Source organism: Pseudorca crassidens, chromosome 1 (genome assembly GCF_039906515.1).
Source record: "Pseudorca crassidens isolate mPseCra1 chromosome 1, mPseCra1.hap1, whole genome shotgun sequence".
Taxonomy (NCBI): Eukaryota; Metazoa; Chordata; class Mammalia; order Artiodactyla; family Delphinidae; genus Pseudorca; species Pseudorca crassidens.
Window position 1 is genome coordinate 121,692,883 of NC_090296.1, and position 17,765 is coordinate 121,710,647.

Genomic DNA, 17,765 nt, shown 5'->3' on the forward strand with positions numbered 1-17,765 from the left:
TGCCCTCTCTTCAGTATGAAAGCCGGGCCCTGTTTGTGTTGGTGGTGTTGTTTAGTATTGTTATTTAACTGCTCTTGTATTTACATCTTCAGGAGAGGGAAGAGGGCCCTGCCTCCTGGCATGGCTCTGAGGCCTGGATTCTGGCATCATTACACAACAGGCATCAAAGAGTGCCTGGTGAGACTAGGCCAGGGGAGGGACAAGAAATCTTTTGAAAGCCTTTGGGAGAGGGAGCGATGTGGAGGGTGAGCTTCCCCGACCTGCTGCCCCGGAAGTCCACCTGGCCCCTCCTGAGACCGGTCACCTCAGAAGCACAGCCTCTTCTGGCCACAGCTGTAACACAGCAGCCACATGGAGACTGGGCAGCAGTCCTTGGGCACATCCTGAGGATGCCACACCCAAAGCACCAAAGGCTCTGGGGGCTACCGCTGGAAACTTCTGCCAAAATACCAGTGTGGGCATCACGCAGCATCTCAGGATGTGGATCTAAAATTCTCCACCCAGGGCCCAGAAGCAGGGACCAGCTGTGCTCCCTGATGCCACGGCACCAAAACCTGCACACCATGCTTGCCCCACTGCCTCTACCAGCTCAGATCAGCCAGAAAGGCCAAGCACTGGGCAAAGCAGAAGGTCGACCATTAGGTGTATTGGGGAGAGGAGGGATGGGGCACCTTCAAGAGTGCTTCCCATGGGCAGCGGCCTTGGCAGTTTGCTGGGGGCTCAGGAGGAGCAGGGAGTTCATGGGGCTCCTCCGGCAAAGATGAGCTCCAGGGCCGCTTGGATGTCCCCCCCAGTGGCTTGCAGGGCCCGCAGGCTCAGCTCATCATCCTGGATGCCCATGTCACGCAGCTGCTGCAGCTGGGGCTGCCACTGGCTCTGCAGAAAGACAGGAAAGGCAGAAGCTTACTTAGGCTACTGCAGTGACTTGCTTATGTCTGTCCTTTCAGGGGGAGACAGAAAGGTGGGTTCCCCCAGTAAAGTTGCTGATGTGAAGTTCCATACAACACAGCGCTTCTAGGAGAACTACAAGAGAGGCCTGAGGGTTTAGAGAACAAGTTACAGTAAAAGTCTTTCCAATAAAAAAGGGGAAAATGTAACATAAGGATCAAAAGAGAAATCACAAAGTACTCAATGCCTAAATTTCAAAAGATTAAGTTTCTTTCTCCTGCTGTATGTATAGACACACACACAAACACACACAAACGGGTGGGGGGGTACATTTTTAAATTAACTTCGCTTTTTACTATGATACACAGTGAAAAGTCTCGCTCTCATCTACTCCCCTCCCCACCCCGATAACATATTTTATTTTCTTTGAAGAAATATGAATATATATTCCTATATTTACCCTTTCCTTACACCCCTCCTTTTTTTTCCCCAACATATTAATGTATCCTAGAGAGCTCCCTATGCCAATACATAAAGAACTTTTTAATAACTGTATAACATTCCAACTTGTGGATGTCCTGAAATGTACAACTGGGCTGTTCCCAGTCTTTGCCATTACAAACAACACTGCAGCGACTGACTGTGTACAAATCTCATCCTCTACATGCACACACATCTTCAGGATAAATTTCGAGAAATGGGACTGCAAGGAATTACACAGCTTTAAGGGCCATCTGTACTTCCTTCTTCATGAATAGTCTGTTCATGTCTTTGCCCATTTTTCTATGGCATTCTTGGTCCTAAACCACAAGAACTTCTATAGTTCAGGGAGGTTTTGCCCTTTGTCTGATACGTGCAGATTTCTTGCCCGGTTTGTTATTAGCTTTCAGACTTCGCTTGTTTTTTTTGTTGGTTGGTTGGTTGGGTTTGATTTGCTATGCAGCAACGTTCACATTTATTAACTCAAAATATCTTTTACTCTTTATACAATGGTTCCTCGATTTTGACTTTCAGCTATGAAAGTCCTTCTCTACCATAAGGGTTTAAAGAAATTTCATATTTTCAAAGCTTCTCTAACCCATGCAGAAGGAAGTGCACACCTGAGGGAAAAGGCTGTGTTCACACTATGGGAAGGAGAAGGCAGTGGGGATGAAATGCAAATTCAGAGAAGTAGGCAGGCAAGGGTGAGGATGTGCTGGGCTTTTAAAAAACCGCACAAACCAACTCAAACTCATGTTACAGGCCAGGGAGACACATGAAAGCTTCTGAGCTGGAGAGCAGAGTGAACAGGCATCAGGATGCGGAAGATGAAGGAACGGAAAAGACCAGCTGTCCACGGGTCTTGCTCCCGTTCCCCTCACTGTCGACCAGGGCCACGTGGGCTGCCGAAAACCACACAGCCTGACCCTGTCTCTATCACTAATGGCTTGATGACCGTGGACAAGTTCCAGAAATGACCTTCATGCCCCAGGCTTAGGAGCAAAGGAAAGAGAGTGAAGCAAACAGCCTGTGCACAGAGGCATGCAGTACAATGTGGACCCCTTGGGTCATGCACCTTTGGATCAGCAAAGGTCAATCCATTCTACCACTGGGACCTTCTCCCTTAGGGGCCTGGCCTTGATCTTCCCGCCCTCTCTCCATACCTGGGTGCCAGGAGTTGGCGTGTGAGAGCTGCTCTCCGGAGTGCTGGCCAGGGCCAGGGCGGTGGCCAGCTCGCTCTGGGTGATAGGCCGGGGCCTGGCAGCTCCACTGTACCCCAGGGAAGCTGGGCGGGAGCTGGGTGTGCTGCTAGCTAAGCTTCCACATTCCGCGAGGCAGGGGAGATGGTGTCACTTGCTGCTTAAAATCTTCCACGGCTCCCTGGTGACCACAGACAAGACTAATCTCCTTACGCAGGCACCCAATGAGGCCTTCACACACAGGCTCCTGCTCTCCTTTACTCTGGCTCCATCTCAGGATCTTCTCCACAAGGACACCGCCTTCTGGGCTTGCCTATTTGAGTTTTGTCACCTGTACCTCCACATTCACTCAAACAGGTGGCTGTGTCTACCTGGACACCATGTCCCCTCAACCAAACACCCCTTCCCTGACTGGCTAACCTCTAACTAATTTTTTGACAGTCAGTCCAAACACCCCTTCCTCAGAAAAGGTTTCCCTGACCTAGGTCCTCACCTCAAGCCTGGGCTGGGCTTCTCGCCCTGTTGCTCCCTCACTGCAGCAACTGCCTGGCACCCCTCCATGGCAGGGATGAGCACTGGCTCGTCTCTACCCCAGGAGCTGGACCCAGGCCCGGTATATATGTGCTCAAGGCTCAGTCACCGCTCACAGAATGGATGAGTTGTCTCTTCAATTAAAACTGCCACAAGTATTCAAGCCAGGTGGTCAGCGGAGCCAGGCCGTGGTCACTGGGTGCAGGAGTGGAAGCCACAGGGACAACTGCCCGTGCTGGGAGCATCCTCTCTTGTCACACTGCCACGCCCCAGCTGTTCTTGGAGCAAAGCAGGCCAAGTGGGAAGGGCCTCCAGAGAGCAGAAGAAAGCTCAGTGTCCAAAGTAACTAAGAAGCCATGTGAACATCAGGAGTGGGGAAGACTGACCTGAAGGCTGGGCTGCCCGGAGGCCTGCAGTGCATGCTGGAGAGCTTGGCTGAAGAGATCATTGGTGATGGGCGTCCCTGACTGGACGCCGGATGACACCGGGGAGGTCCCTGAGGAATGGCCCTAGAGACAAACCAGGGTCAGCACCACGCTCAGAGACACCTCAGTCTCCCAGCACATACCCACTGCTGTCACATCACCCAGGGTGCCCCTGGGTGCCCCACGACTGCCTCCCAGCAGGGGCCTGCATGAGACAACCACACAGAGGTACCCAAAAGCTATGTGGGCGGGAAAGGTTCTGTTCTCTTTTGCTCCAGGGAGATGGAATGGAGCCCCCGACCTAGCCTAGGACCCAGCACTGGGAGACATGGCCTTGCAAGCTGGAGTGACCGTCACCAGGAACGCTTAAGCCTGTGACGTCTGGCCACTTTCAGGGACAAGTAAGGGTGTCTTATGTGACGGAAGGTTCTTCCAAAGTGCTGGCAGGAGTTAATCAGGCCCGTGATGAAATCAGGCCCAGACTTCTAAGCCCTAAAGGCTGGTGACGGGAGGTCGCCTGAGCTGCAGCGGGAAACCCACCAGGCTCCAGGTAGAGTTCGGCTCAAAGCAGATCCAGCACCAGGATCAGCAAAGGTCAATCCATTCTACCACTGGGACCTTCTCCCTTAGGGGCCTGGCCTTGATCTTCCCGCCCTCTCTCCATACCTGGGTGCCAGGAGTTGGCGTGTGAGAGCTGCTCTCCGGAGTGCTGGCCAGGGCCAGGGCGGTGGCCAGCTCGCTCTGGGTGATAGGCCGGGGCCCGGCAGCTCCACTGTACCCCAGGGAAGCTGGGCGGGAGCTGGGTGTGCTGCTCGAGGGCGTGGACCTGGCGCTCTGAACAAGAGAGGCACCAAGCATCAGGGAAGCAGCCTGTGACGCTCTCAGATGAAGCCCACCCCCGTTCCAGGAACAGTTCTTGGGGAACCTCCCCAACCTGCCAGGTTCAGACAGCAATAGTATGACATAGCTGGGTCACCAAAGGGCCTCCGATCACCTCCCAGCTGGGGCGTGCCAGGTCCCAGGGAGAGGTGCATCCCCAGCGCCATCCCCCCCAAATGGCAGGCAGCCAGGCCACTTACTGGGTGAAAGTCATCCTCATCATCAGAGAGCCCTTCAAACAGGAAGCCACCTGGAGGAGGGAGAACAGATTTCAGGAGGAAGAACAGAGGCAGAGGCGCAGCTCCAGAATCGCAGCTCCAGTTACTCTCCAAATTCGTATTTTCATCTCTCCCCTTGGAAAATTACAGGACAGATGCACTCCTTGACTCAAATTGAGAGTTCCCAAGGAACGCCCTCTGCCAGCACTATACATAGCTGCTGAGTAAAGCAAACCCCTGGACCACTGCCCGCTCCCGAGGGGGCCTGCGTTCCACTGTCCTGGGGCTCACCTGGCATATCCCGGTACGAGCTGGAGGGCATGCCCCGGGAGGAGGAGTCGGCCCCCGGCAGCGGGGTGCTGCCTGCCACCGAGTGCAGAACCAAGACAATGGCATTGACCAGAGCCGGGTGAGCAGGCACTAACCTGAGATGGGGCAGGAAGAAACCCAAGTGTGACTAAGAAGGAAAGAGCACCCTTGGCCATGACAGGAATTCTGGGTGCCCCGAACAACAATCAAGTCACCCACGCCTGCCCTTCAATTTCCCAGTCTTCAGCACCTCCCTCCAGTCGGCTTGTGCTCCTGCTGCTCTGTCCCCAGGAACAGCAAGGCCTTCACCCCCGGGCACCCCTGCAGATGCTTCACCTTCCCCTCTGGCAATGCATGATGGGACATGCACAGCCCAGGAGGCTCAGGGGTCAGTTTTTGGTCTGGACTCCACCACTACTTCACTGGGCAATCTTTGACAGGTCCCTTCTCTTTCCAGGCTTTGGCTGTTTTCTTCACTTGCAAATAAGGGGACACAACCTCTACTGTCCCTTCCAGCTCTAAAATTTTGGGATGTATGCACCTGTGTCCTTCCCAGCTTAAAATCCTTCAAAGGCTCCCTAATATCTACTGAATGAGATCTAAAGTGAGCATGGCCTGCAAAGCAACCTCCCTCAGAACGCTGCTTCATCCCAACATCTCTGCATGCCCCTGCCCTTGGGCTTGTTATTCCCCCCATAGCCCTTGCTCCTTCTCACCTCCTGACACATTTAGAAGACAGATTTGGGGGATGGGCTGCAAGAGCAGAATCCAGGGCGACGATTAGGTTTCTGGCCCGACCATGAGGAGAGATAGGGTCCCCTTAATAAGATGGGTATACTTACGTATCAAGCATGTTGGGATCAGCAAAGACAGAGAAGAGGTCCTTGTCCTGGAGAACCCCTGAAGGAGAACAGGGCTCACCTCAGAGACTGGAAATTTAGCCAGATCCAGTGGGGAGAAGAGACTTTCAGGCCTCAGAGCAACCGGCTTAACAGGGACGCGAGACTACAAAGCAGCCCTCACGAGAAGAGGGGGAAGCAAAGCCCCAGCAGCACAACCACGTGCTCTCCATCTTGCTCCCTACTTGCCCCCCGCACTTAGGTTACATGCTGTGTACCACTACACCAGCCTCTTTTCCCCTTATCTCTGGGTTCTTCCCTTATCCATCAAGGTGTGCAGGAAGTCTTCCCTGATGGCTGTGGTTTGGGCTAACAGCTGCCCTCACATGGCTTCCTCATAGTCTCATTTCTGATGTTAGGCCATATTTTCGCTGTGGGACTGACAACTCTTGGAGGGCTGGGTGTATGGAATACATCTGGATTATTCCCCCTCCAGCCACAAGACCAGTGATTCTTCACAAGATGGTCAAAGGTTCTTTAAGGTCATTGCCTCCTCCTGGTTTCTCCTTCTCCAACAGCTCCTATTTCCTTAAGCTCAGCCTTGCACTTACCAAGAGCAATGGGGTCACTGCTGAGGCCTGGGGTGGCCACAATGATCTGATCCAGAGATTCCTTATTGCTGAGCATCTTAAAGACCTGCAAGAGAAGTGGGGAGGGCTGAGCACTCCAACTAGCTCAATGCACTCAGCAAATACCCACACTCTGCTGAAGTACTTCCTCCCTCTAAGTGCTTGCACATACACAACCGCAATGGGACAGTAGCCCCAGGAAACAGATGAACCTCTTTTTTCTCTGAGATCATGGCTTACTGGAGGGGAAACAAACAATATAAAAGCAAGAGCACAATAAACCTTCAATCTCTGGTCTTTTCCCCCATTTACAGTTCTAGTGCTTCTAAAATAAAAGCTCTCATTAAAAGCCCAATAACAAAGGTTTCTCTAGATCCCAAAAGTCCTTTTCAATCTCCACACAATTACCATTTCACATTTATATATATTGGGAAGTTTGCAGCTGTATTAATCTTATTTATTTATTTATTTATTTTTTGCGGTACGCGGGCCTCTCACTGTTGTGGCCTCTCCCGTTGCGGAGCACAGGCTTCGGACACGCAGGCTCAGCGGCCATGGCTCACGGGCCTAGCCGCTCCGCGGCATGTGGGATCTTCCCGGACCGGGGCACGAACCTGTGTCCCCTGCATCAGCAGGCGGACTCTCAACCACTGCGCCACCAGGGAAGCCCTGCAGCTGTATTAATCTTGATTATCGACTCTCCTATAGAAAGACATCAGTGCATTTTCCCAGTGAGGAAATCCTGGTAAGGAGTGGGGGGCAGGCAGTTCAGCCAAAGTCAAAGAATGAGGCCCAGCAGAAACAGTATATGCATCCTTTGCTGTAACCATATTCATTCCATGAGGCCAATGTCAGGAGAGGTTGTATCATTATCATTAGAGGGAATCAACAATGCCTAGCTGAGAGCCTCTTTGGGGGAAGATAGGGCTCTACTGAGACCCACAGACATGGCAAAAACTCCCCAAGGAACTCTTGGGAGCCTTGGCAACCGGCTTCCAGCTCCCTCTCTACACCACTTCAACCCCTCTCCAGCAGTCCTGGCAAGCATCTCGCAGGGGGCTCGGCACATACTCACCGCCTCCCTGTAGGAGGAGCTGCTGTGCAGGGCAGTGTGCAGCACCCGGAACTCCCGCAGGGCAGCCACTTTGTCCACAGGTTCTGGGGACAAGACACTCAGTTACCCTACAACCCGGCCCTGCCCCTGCTGCAGACGCACAACATCACTTCAGCAAGTGCCCAGATGCAGGTTCCCTTCCCTCATCACCCCACTAAAAATGGGCACCCGATCAGAAAAAAAACATTTACGCCATAGATGTGAAAACTGCACTCTCATTTAAGTATCTTCAGTAGATAAACAAATTCAAGTTCCAGCAGAGGGGAATCTTACCACATGAAAGAGACTGTTCTGATCAATATCCCACTGCAGGAGTTCTAGACTTTTCACATTTGAAAAGGAGGAGGGTATAAGGAACTCAGCAGACTTTTGTGCAATGATTTAAAATAAGTGCTGCAAGCCATCTGAACAATATGGAGCTATGTTGACACAATATGTTAAGAGAAAGAAATAGAACATAGTTGTATGCGCATTCTCTAGTAAAACTTTGTGATGTGTGTCAGTGTGCACGTGGGCCAAGGCTGGAAGGGAACAAGCTAGGGTGACAGGATCAGGGGTAACTCTTTTCTTTTGGGTATTTTCTTTCAGGCCTCTGTAATATTATTTTGATTAAAAAAAAACAAATACAACAATGACCAAGAAAACACTGTACTCCTAGGGTTCTTAACAAACTCATCACATGTCCAAAAACAAGCATGTCACTGGGACTCAAAGCTCCTTTTTGATCTTTGGACACAATGACTCATATATATGGGAAAGTTTAGCAGTTGTCTTAGTTTTACTTGGTCACTTTACTATTTAGGACATCAGCCCATCTCACAGGTAAAGAAATTTGGGTAAAAGAAGGGGGAGTAGGCAGGAAGTCCACCCTCGGTCACACTTTTAAAAAGTGTGGTGACCCTCACCCAAAACGGCTACTTGTGATTATATGGACTGTGTACTGCCCAACTCCAGACGCATCATTCCCAGAGCAAGGTGAACAGCACCCCTAGGGTTCAGTGTGGCAACCACATCCTTACCTATAGCTCTAATCATGAGGGTTGTCTCTTTTGAAAAATATTCACCTCAAGTAAATTACCTAATTTATTCATTCAACAAACCTGTGCTAAGCATTTACTCCATGGTTTTGGAGTAAATCTTGTTTTGTGCAAGGCACAGGAATACAAAAAGTGAGAGTCCCTGCCATCAAGGAACTTAACAGTAGGAGAAATGAGACTGAATTAAACACACACACACAATTACAAAATACCATGCTGAGGACTTCAACAGAGGCACAGACCACAGCAAGGGCATTAGGAACATGGAGGCAGACAGCCATTACTGAGAGGGAGGCCCACACAGAGCTGCCTCCCAGAAGAGAACGTTTGAGAGGGATATTTAAGGTAAAGCAGATGTTTACTGGGAAGAGAAGGTATTCCAGGCCTAAGTGAGAACGAGTGCAAAGGCATGGAAGAATATAAGAGGTGCTTCAAAGGAACAGTAAGTCGTTCTTGGTGGCTGGAGCCCGGGGTACACACCCCTGCTCAAACAGCAGGCCTAAGTGAGATCCTAAAGGAATTTGTAACCCTCTGCGGAGAACCACCAAAAGGATCCAGGTGGGAAGGAAGAAACTGACACCTTTTCCTCCTACAGGATCTAATCTGGTGGAAGATAAAAGAAATGCGCTTCCTTTTGGAAGAACACTCAAGGATAAAATACCTAAAATGCTGTCACAAAAGTTTATTTTCAAATCCAAAAGTTTATTTTCACCTCCCAACAAAAAGTCCGTTTGTTTCAAAAATAAATCTCCAGGCAGAAGGAGTGATGAAAAGGACTCAAAATCTTAAGCCCACAATCAGCTAAGAGTTATGCTTGTCTCTTTAACATCTCTGAGCTAGTTTCACCCTTTGGAAGTGAGAGGCAGCCAGCTCAGTGGAAAGAACATGGACTCTTGAGCCAGGAAAACCTGGATTCACATCCCAGCTCTTACATTCATTTTCTAAGCAGGTGACCTTGAATAAATACCTATCTAACCCTCTTTTTCTTGTCTATAAAATGCTAATGCTGTTACCCTACCCTGCTGAGCCACTGTAATGATTAAATGAGATATCAAAGAGAAACAATCTGGCTGGAAGAAGCAACAAATGCTACTTTCCTTCTGTCAATCCCCTCCAGCCAAAGATCAGAGGGGTACACGTACAGTTGAGCAAGTTGCGTTTACTGCTCTTACAGAGAGAATGCCACCACGAGAACCATGGGGCATCTCAATAAGAGGGAGTCAGAAAGAACGTATAGGATTTGGGCTTTGGTTGGGTGACTTGGCGGGTGAAGTTTAAGGAAGCAGGGTTTTGCTCCGGATTAGAGGCTGTCAGGAAGTGGGGGTGATTTTATGATCACGTATCTTAATAATTCTTATCTAGAAGGAAGGAAAACTAGCGCAAGATGAAAGCTGTAATTGGTAAAGAAGCAGCAGTAATTCATAATAGCCAGGATAGAGAGATATTTGGTCATTTTTGTGGTTTGGACAATGTTCATGTTTTTGTCTCTGCTCAGAAATGAGAAGAATCTTGTTTTTGTCTTGATCCATTACAGTCCCAGAGTGAGTGGCCTTGTAGATGTTGGTGACCTGTGAAATTGTTCATGTTTCAAGGCCTAGCTGAAGGCCAGGCCAGCCCCCAGATGTCAGAGACTGCCTTTCTCTTTCTCACTTCCCATCAGGGTACAAAAGAAGATCTTTTTGTCCTTTATGTTTAGAATTGAAAAGAGGAAAAATTTCAAGCTGATAACCAGTCAAAGCAATCGTGAACATTATTAAAATATGTCAAACTGCCCGTTTTTAACAAAGCTAATCTCTTACACAGCTTAGCCTTATCTTTGGGGACGCTTTTAAAACACAGATGCAAAATTTAAACTCCAAGCAGCACCTTTTATTAATAAGTCAAAGAAGCATTACAAGCTTTGTATGTTTTCTCCAAGAGCTACTTTCATACCACTCGAATATTTTCAAACTTCAGGAAAATAAATTATCAGTATAGCAGGAGTGAGGTGACTGAACAAATCACCGCCTCCAACAGTTTGTGCGAAGATTTGCTAACATGAGAGCACACTACAGCATTTAGAGGAAAGCAGGGAGTTTCCAGCTTTTTTCTAATGAGAACAACAACAACAATAACAAAAATACAAAGTTCACTCCCTAAAGGAATTTAAATAGACACATCCTCCCCACCCCATTAAAACAGTGGGTAATGAACTTAAAAGTAGAGAAACAAATCCCTTTCTGTTAGTGGCACTGGCAGCAAGATCAAAATTGTACTCTGTTAATCAATGTGGTCTAATCCAATAAGTAATAAAGATAGCCTCTATTATCATCTCAGTAAATCACCCCTTTGTTCCACCCAGGCCCTTGCCTCAAGAACACACACAGACCCTCCTTCCCTTGTAGATATTACAGAAGCCCTGCCTGTCTAACAGACAGCACTCTCTCACCTGGTTTCTGATCAGGCTCAGGCCAGGACTTGCGCAGAACATGGACTGTGGACCCAGGCTGAATGCCATAGAAGTCAAGGGTCTGATCATCTTTTAGCTTCCGGCCACAGTAGATCAGATCTAAAAAAAAAAAGAACTGTTCATTTATATTTTGCTCCTCAAAACAATTTAAATGATTTTTGTCCCCTAAGAACCTTATCTTGATTGGACAGATAGCTAGAGAATGATATATGCTTTTAAAAGTACTCTTACTTAATAAATACATTTTTAATTTTTTTTATTTGGCTGTGTTGGGTCTTCGTTGCTGCACGCAGGCTCTAATAGTGGCGAGCGGGGGCTACTCTTCCTTGTGGTGCGCAGGCTTCTCATTGCGGTGGCTTCTCTTGTTGCGGAGGACGGGCTCTAGGTGCGCGGGCTTCAGTTGCTGTGGCATGTGGACTCAGTAGTTGTGGCACACAAGCTTAGTTGCTCCGTGGCATGTGGGATCTTCCCGGACCAGAGCTCAAACCCGTGTCCCCTGCATTGGCAGGCGGATTCTTAACCACTGAGCCACCAGGGAAGCCCAATAAATACATTTTAATAACAACGGTTAGCGAGCACAAACTGATAAAACACAGAAGCTATGCAGGAAAACTCTATAGAGCTTAACACCATGGAGACTGCTCAATTTAAATGAATGGGAAAATGCAACAATAAAAAAGGATGAACCCCATATTTTTATGACTGAAAACACACTTTTTGCCAGCATATACCATTTTGTCAGTTTATATGACATTGAGTTTGTAATATAATTTAATTATATTCACTTTCACTGCCGGGGCCTGGGTTCAATCCCTGGTGGGGGAACTAAGATCCCGCAAGCCACGCAGGGAGGGGAAGGAAGGGAGAGAGGGAGGGAGGGAGGAAGGGAGGGAGGGAAGAAGGAAGGAAGGAAGGAAGGAAGGAAGGAAGGAAGGAAGGAAGGAAGGAAGGAAGGGAGGAAGGGAGGGAGGGAGGGAGGGAGGGAGGGAGGGAGGGAGGGAAGAAGGAAGGAAGGGAGGGAGGGAGGAAGGAAGGAAGAAATTATACTTAAATTCCTTCTTCCTCCACTTAGAATGCCCTTGCCATCTGTCCTTTTTCACTGCCTTCCCTCTAACCAACCAACCAACCAAAAATCCTTCTAACCACCCCTTAATACCCAGCTCAAATGCCATATACTGAGGGGCTTTCCCTAGCCAGCTCCTCCTTCCTAACCTAAATTCTTTTCTTTTTCTTTTGGCTGTGCCAGGTCTTAGTTGCAGCACGCAGGCTTCTTAGTTGGGGCATGCGAATTCTCAGTTGCAGCACGCATGCAGGATCTAGTTCCCCGACCAGGGATTGAACCCAGGCGCCCTGGATTGGGAGCACGGAGTCTTACCCATTGGACCACCAGGGAAGTCTCCCTACCCCAAACTCTTGCTCTATCAGAGAAATAATTCAACAATGTCATAGTTAAGGAATGTTGTGATAAAGTAGCTCAGTATAATGAAGGACTAAAATGGCAACAATAGTTTCATTATGACTTGTGTTTCTATTCACCCAACAACAATCACTTCCATTATGATTTGTGTTTCTATTCACCCAACAACAATCACTTCCATTATGATTTGTGTTTCCATTCACCCAACAACAATCAACTCCCTGGAGCGTTAACATTAGGAGACAAATCCCAAACTCTTAATTTACCCTTTAATTCCAGAATTATTCTCCCCCAAAAGAGATCAGAGCAGCAGCCCATCCTTAGTCCACAGAGACTCACCGATCAGTTCGGGGTCTGGAACAGACTCCTGGAGTTTGCCAGCAATGAGCTGCTTCAGAAATGAAATACTATAGCCTCCCAGTGAGTATTCTCCGAGCTCTGTCTCTGGCAACCGAAGAATAGATTTGGGGGCAAGTGGCTGGTCAGCCAGCTTCACCGCCAGGTGCCAATCTGAGAGAGACATCCTCTCTCTTTCGCGCTCTCTCTTTCTCCCTGTAAAGAAACAAAGCCTTAGTGGTTAAAGGACAGACCACGACCCTACACTGCCCCCACTCCACCAGGGGGCTGAATGAGAGGTAATTCAGGGTGACACTTGGAAAAGCGCAAGATGCAGCATCAGGAGGCCAGAACTAGAACCTGGGGTCCTCTCTTCACTCATCCTATGACAGACAGCAAGGGACTTCAGCTCTCTAAGCCTCAGTTTCTTCAGCTTTAAAGTGGACATAAAAATGTCATGCCAGGGGCTTCCCTGGTGGCGCAGTGGTTGAGAGTCCGCCTGCCGATGCAGGGGACACAGGTTCGTGCCCCGGTCCGGGAAGATCCCACATGCCGCAGAGCGGCTGGGCCCGTGAGCCATGGCCGCTGAGCCTGCGCGTCCGGAGCCTGTGCTCCGCAACGGGAGAGGCCACAACAGGGAGAGGCCCGCGTACCGCAAAAAAAAAAAAAAAGTCATGTTAATAGGAATGCTGTGAGGTTCAAATGAGATCATCCAACACTCTCCCTTATGTACACTCCGTGTTTCTTCATCAACTCTTGCTTTAACTACCACACAGCTTTACAACAAGCTCCCTGCCTCTGGCCTCTCCCTACCAAATATCCATGCTGCCACCCAAGCCATCATTTTATTTTTTATTTATTTATTTTCGGTACGCGGGCCTCTCACTGTTGTGGCCTCTCCCGTTGCGGAGCAACAGGCTCCGGACGCGCAGGCTCAGCGGCCATGGCTCATGGGCCCAGCTGCTCCGCGGCATGTGGGATCTTCCCGGACTGGGACACGAACCCGCGTCCCCCGCATCGGCAGGCGGACTCTCAACCACTGCGCCACCAGGGAAGCCCCCAAGCCATCATTTTAAAACACAGATCTGATCAAGTCACTCCTCTGCTTAGAATCCCTCCAATGACTCCAGACCACCTCTATGAATAAGTCTAAACGGCACAGCCTGGCTTTAAAAGACATTCACAACTGTTCTCTCTGCCAGCCTTCCTCTTCAAGAGCTCTGGGCTGCCCCACCCTCCCCAAGCCTGGATTCAAAACAAAGCTCTCCCCCACTTTATACCTCCACTCATCTGCTAACTCTGCACGTAACTCCTCTTCTCTCTTCCATCTCTAAGCAAACTCCCATCAAGACCAACCCAAATACAACCTCTCCTGTCCCCTCTCTCTTCCCTCTATTGTTGTCATATTCCCTCATGGCAAAGGGTTACAAATATCTATTTACTTCTCAATCTCCCCCGCATCCCATTCTTAGAGGCTCTTGAAAGCAAAGACCAGAATTTTTGGTCGCTACTGTCCCAATGCCCAGTACTTATGTGCCCAGAAAATGAATCAAAAACCTGAGGGAAGAACCTTGTAAGGCAAGATAAGCCCTTGCTATTATCATTATTGCTTCCAAAGTGGCTTCTTTGTAAGAGGAAAGAAAAGGCTTCAGAGGCTGCCCAGCAGACCCTAAGGCATCCTCAAACCGTCCATCTCCAGGTTTATGGCAGGGAAGGAAATGGGGCTTTTAATCTACCATATCTCATTTAATTCTCACAACTGTTCCCTGAAACAGGAATTCTCATTTACATTCTACAGACAAAGGAACCGAGATTCAGAAAGGTGAAGTCAGTGGCCCAAGGTCACTGATAGTTTATATTGGGACAGGGACACTACCTTTTGAGTAACGACCCCACCGCTCCCACGGGACCAGCTAACTAGTCAACACACGTCGAGCCCGCGCGACCCAGGACCCAGCGCCCTCACCCGTCCCGCGGAAGGAACCCGGCCGCAGGGCCGCCGGTGTAAACACTCACTCAGGTCCTCTCGCCGGAAACAGGAAGCTCCGCGCTGCATTCTGGGAGTTGCAGTTCCTACTATGGCCCCCGCCCCTTTATAAATAGGCAGCCTGCAAATGGCACTAGTTGAAAAGCTTCCGATTCCAGGGAGGGCGTGGCTCCTCCGCGGTTTGAAAGTTCCGGCGCGAGAGCGTCTTCGTGCTTTCGTCGGAGAGGAGTCTAGAGCTGTCAGTGTTCCAAGGCGCGCGTCACGAGAGCGGGGCTTGGCGTGAGGTTTACAGCCCTGCGATTCCCCCACTGTCCTGGGACGCATGCAGAGTCCTTCGGTTACTCCGGGTCCTTACAGCGCCGCAGGTGGGAACTCCCACTGCCGGGCTCTTGGGCACATCGCGGACCCCGGATCCCCTCCTGCCTCGACCCTTCGCTCCCAGAGGGCCCTTTCCCGAGCGGCCTCTTCAGACACGCCTCAACCTTGCAGCCGTCACCAGAAAACGGCCTGCCTTCGGGTGAAGTCAGCCTCTTCTGTGCTTCTCGCCTCAGGCTTCTCGTGGCGACCCTACCTTTGAGGGCATACCAGGAACCCAGCGATGACTTCCTCCAAAAGTTGGTTCGTAGAGAGAAGTTACCAAGCCGGGTTCCTCTTACGCCCCAGCATGCAATGGTGGGAATCAATTCGGGGAGGGCAATTTCCGCTGAATTCTTAGAGAAACTGCATACAGTAGTCCCTTGGTATCCGCGGAGGCTTTCTCCCAGGACCCCCACCCCCCACCCCGTGGATACCAAAACCCGCGGATACTTAAATCCCTTATATAAAATGGCATAGTACAGTCGGCCCTCCGTATCCTCGGATGCGGAGCCCGCCGGTACCGAGGGCTGACTGTTAGATGCGCGATTAGAACAGATGGTGTTTGCACAGAGGTTAGGATTAGCCAACTATTCTGACTAGACTCTACTCGAGGAATTAATTCAAGGACTAAGGAAAGCAAAAAAAAAAAAAAAAAAAAAAAAAACACAGGTGAATAAAAAAATAATGAGGTTGGTCCTAGCAACTAAAGGCTGATCCGGTGTGCACAAACGTAAAAGGATGACTCTGCAACGTCCCAATGTACAGCCTGGGGCAGCAACTGTGAGCAGGATAGCTTGACTGAGGAGAGCAGATAAACTGCAGGGTCTCGGAGGGCCTGACACTGGAGGCTAGTCACTCCTCTGCTCTTCTAATACGGGAGATTTTCACGAAAGTCTGTCACTAGGGTTCTTGCTGAACCCTAGGTTCCTCATAGTTGTCCCCAAAGTAACCTCTCCCCCATCCTACCCATTTTTAGATATAACCTCTTTCAGAAATCCTTCCTAACTATCCAGCCCTCTTTAAGCTCCTTCTTCTCTTATCTACTAAGGTACTTGCACCTGAACCACATACTTTAGTGTTTTATTAAACTTTGTTCAATACTGTGCCTTGACTGCCTGCCGGAGAAGACAGGGACCCTGTCTTCATCTGATTTTCCTCATAGCAGAACTGAATATACTAGGTGCTTATGAGTTTCTTGTTTTGATTCATTTCATTATAAGCTCCATAGGAGAATAAGCAATGACTATCTTACCCTCCACTTTATCTTCAGCAGTTGACCAGGACCTGGCACATAGTAGGTGAGCAATAAATATGTGTTGAATAAAGAATTCATTTACCAAATGTGGCTATCTTGCTGTAGCTTGTTGCCCCCAGGAAAGGAGGTACGCCTCTCTGAGTTCTGAATTGTACATTGTAATGATAAATTATTAAATGAGTAAATGAATGAAGGAATAACCCAGGACCGAACAGGTTCTTTGGGAACCAATTTACCAAATAGGTGCGGTGGCCAGATGCAAGGGTCAGGTTCTAGATAAAATTAGAAGTCTGGACACAAGACAAATGACCAGACATGGTAAAAAAGAAAGTGTCCAGGCCCAGTCCTTCCGTCAGTCCATATTTGGAGACTTATACCCTCATTAGCTTTCTCTGAGAAAGTGGTGGACAATTTCTCATTAAACCTTCAAGAGACTATTTGCCCAATCATTTGCTATTGGAAAACAAATTATGAGAGTGCATATTTGGGCTTCCCTGGTGGCGCAGTGGTTAAGAATCTGCCTGCCAATGAAGGGGACACGGGTTCAAGCACTGGCCCGCGTGCCGCGGAGCACCTAAGCCCATGTGCCACAACTACTGAGCCTGTGCTCTAGAGCCCACGAGCCACAACTACTGAGCCCAAGCGCCACAGCTACTGAAGCCTGCGTGCCTAGAGCCTGTGCTCCGCAACAAGAGAAGCCACGACAATAAGGAGCTTGCGTACCACAACGAAGAGTAGCCCACACTCACAACTAGAGAAAGCCCACGCACAGCAAGGAAGACCCAACACAGCCAAAAATAAAAGCAAACAAATAAATTTATTAAAATAAAAAAAAGTGTACATTTGCATTTTTAAAATAACTATAAAATTAATATGGGGATTTCTGGGTCTGGCAAGACAGCAAATGAAAATCATCTGCAAGTACTCCTGCTACAAACAAAAATGTATAAAATAATACATCTTAAAAATCACGTAACTGTGGTCACAGGAGAAATAGGAAATCCTCAGATGCTAGAAATGAAGAGGTAACTGGAAAAAAGCAGTGAGCTTTGGAAGCTGATGAGCACCTTTCCAGAGAGAATAGTGGTCCTGGAAGCCTTGCTTGGAGATTTTTCTTTTACCACCAAAACATTGGGCTGGGCCCTTGAGCAACTGAAACTGATACCACTACATAAAGTTGAAACCTTGAAAAGATTTGCATGGTGGTCCAGTGGGTAAGACTGCACTCCCAATGCAGGGGGCCCAGGTTCGATCCCTGGTCAGGGAACTAGATCCCACATGCCGCAACTAAAGATTCCACATGCCGCAACGAAGATCCTGCGTGCCGTAACTAAGACCCAATGCAGCCAAATAAATAAATAAATAAATATTTTTTAAAAACTAAAAGATTTGCCTCCTAAGTAAAAGGGCAGAGTA

The 17,765-nt window shown here is 49.0% G+C and overlaps 1 protein-coding gene across 3 annotated transcripts; it reads right to left on the minus strand.

Annotated features, from left to right (window-relative positions):
- Positions 1-626: 626 nt before the first annotated feature.
- Positions 627-14,921, minus strand: UBL7 (ubiquitin like 7). Of its 3 annotated transcripts, none has more exons than XM_067753386.1 (11): positions 14,767-14,921; positions 12,754-12,966; positions 10,977-11,096; positions 7,473-7,555; positions 6,380-6,464; positions 5,772-5,829; positions 4,912-5,045; positions 4,603-4,652; positions 4,190-4,357; positions 3,485-3,607; positions 627-876 (listed from the first exon to the last, which is right to left on the minus strand). In XM_067753386.1, the coding sequence occupies exons 1-11, from the start codon at positions 14,804-14,806 to the stop codon at positions 739-741; spliced, it is 1,212 nt and encodes a 403-aa protein (XP_067609487.1). In that variant the 5' UTR covers positions 14,807-14,921; the 3' UTR covers positions 627-738. The 3 variants fall into 3 exon arrangements, with proteins under 3 accessions (XP_067609487.1, XP_067609497.1, XP_067609506.1); XM_067753396.1 differs by having other exon boundaries at positions 14,717-14,818; XM_067753405.1 differs by lacking the exon at positions 14,767-14,921 and adding an exon at positions 14,627-14,759.
- Between the last annotated feature and the right edge of the window lie 2,844 nt (positions 14,922-17,765).

Bases quoted from the DNA above. Each gene is read 5' to 3' on its own strand.
- UBL7 (XM_067753386.1), bottom strand. From the start codon at position 14,806: ATGCAGCGCGGAGCTTCCTGTTTCCGGCGAGAGGACCTGA. The intron at 7,556-10,976 runs GTGAGAGAGTGC...TCTTGTCCCCAG, and splicing joins TGAGCCTGATCAGAAACCAG to AACCTGTGGACAAAGTGGCT. The intron at 6,465-7,472 runs GTGAGTATGTGC...CTTCTCTTGCAG, and splicing joins GCTCCTCCTACAGGGAGGCG to GTCTTTAAGATGCTCAGCAA.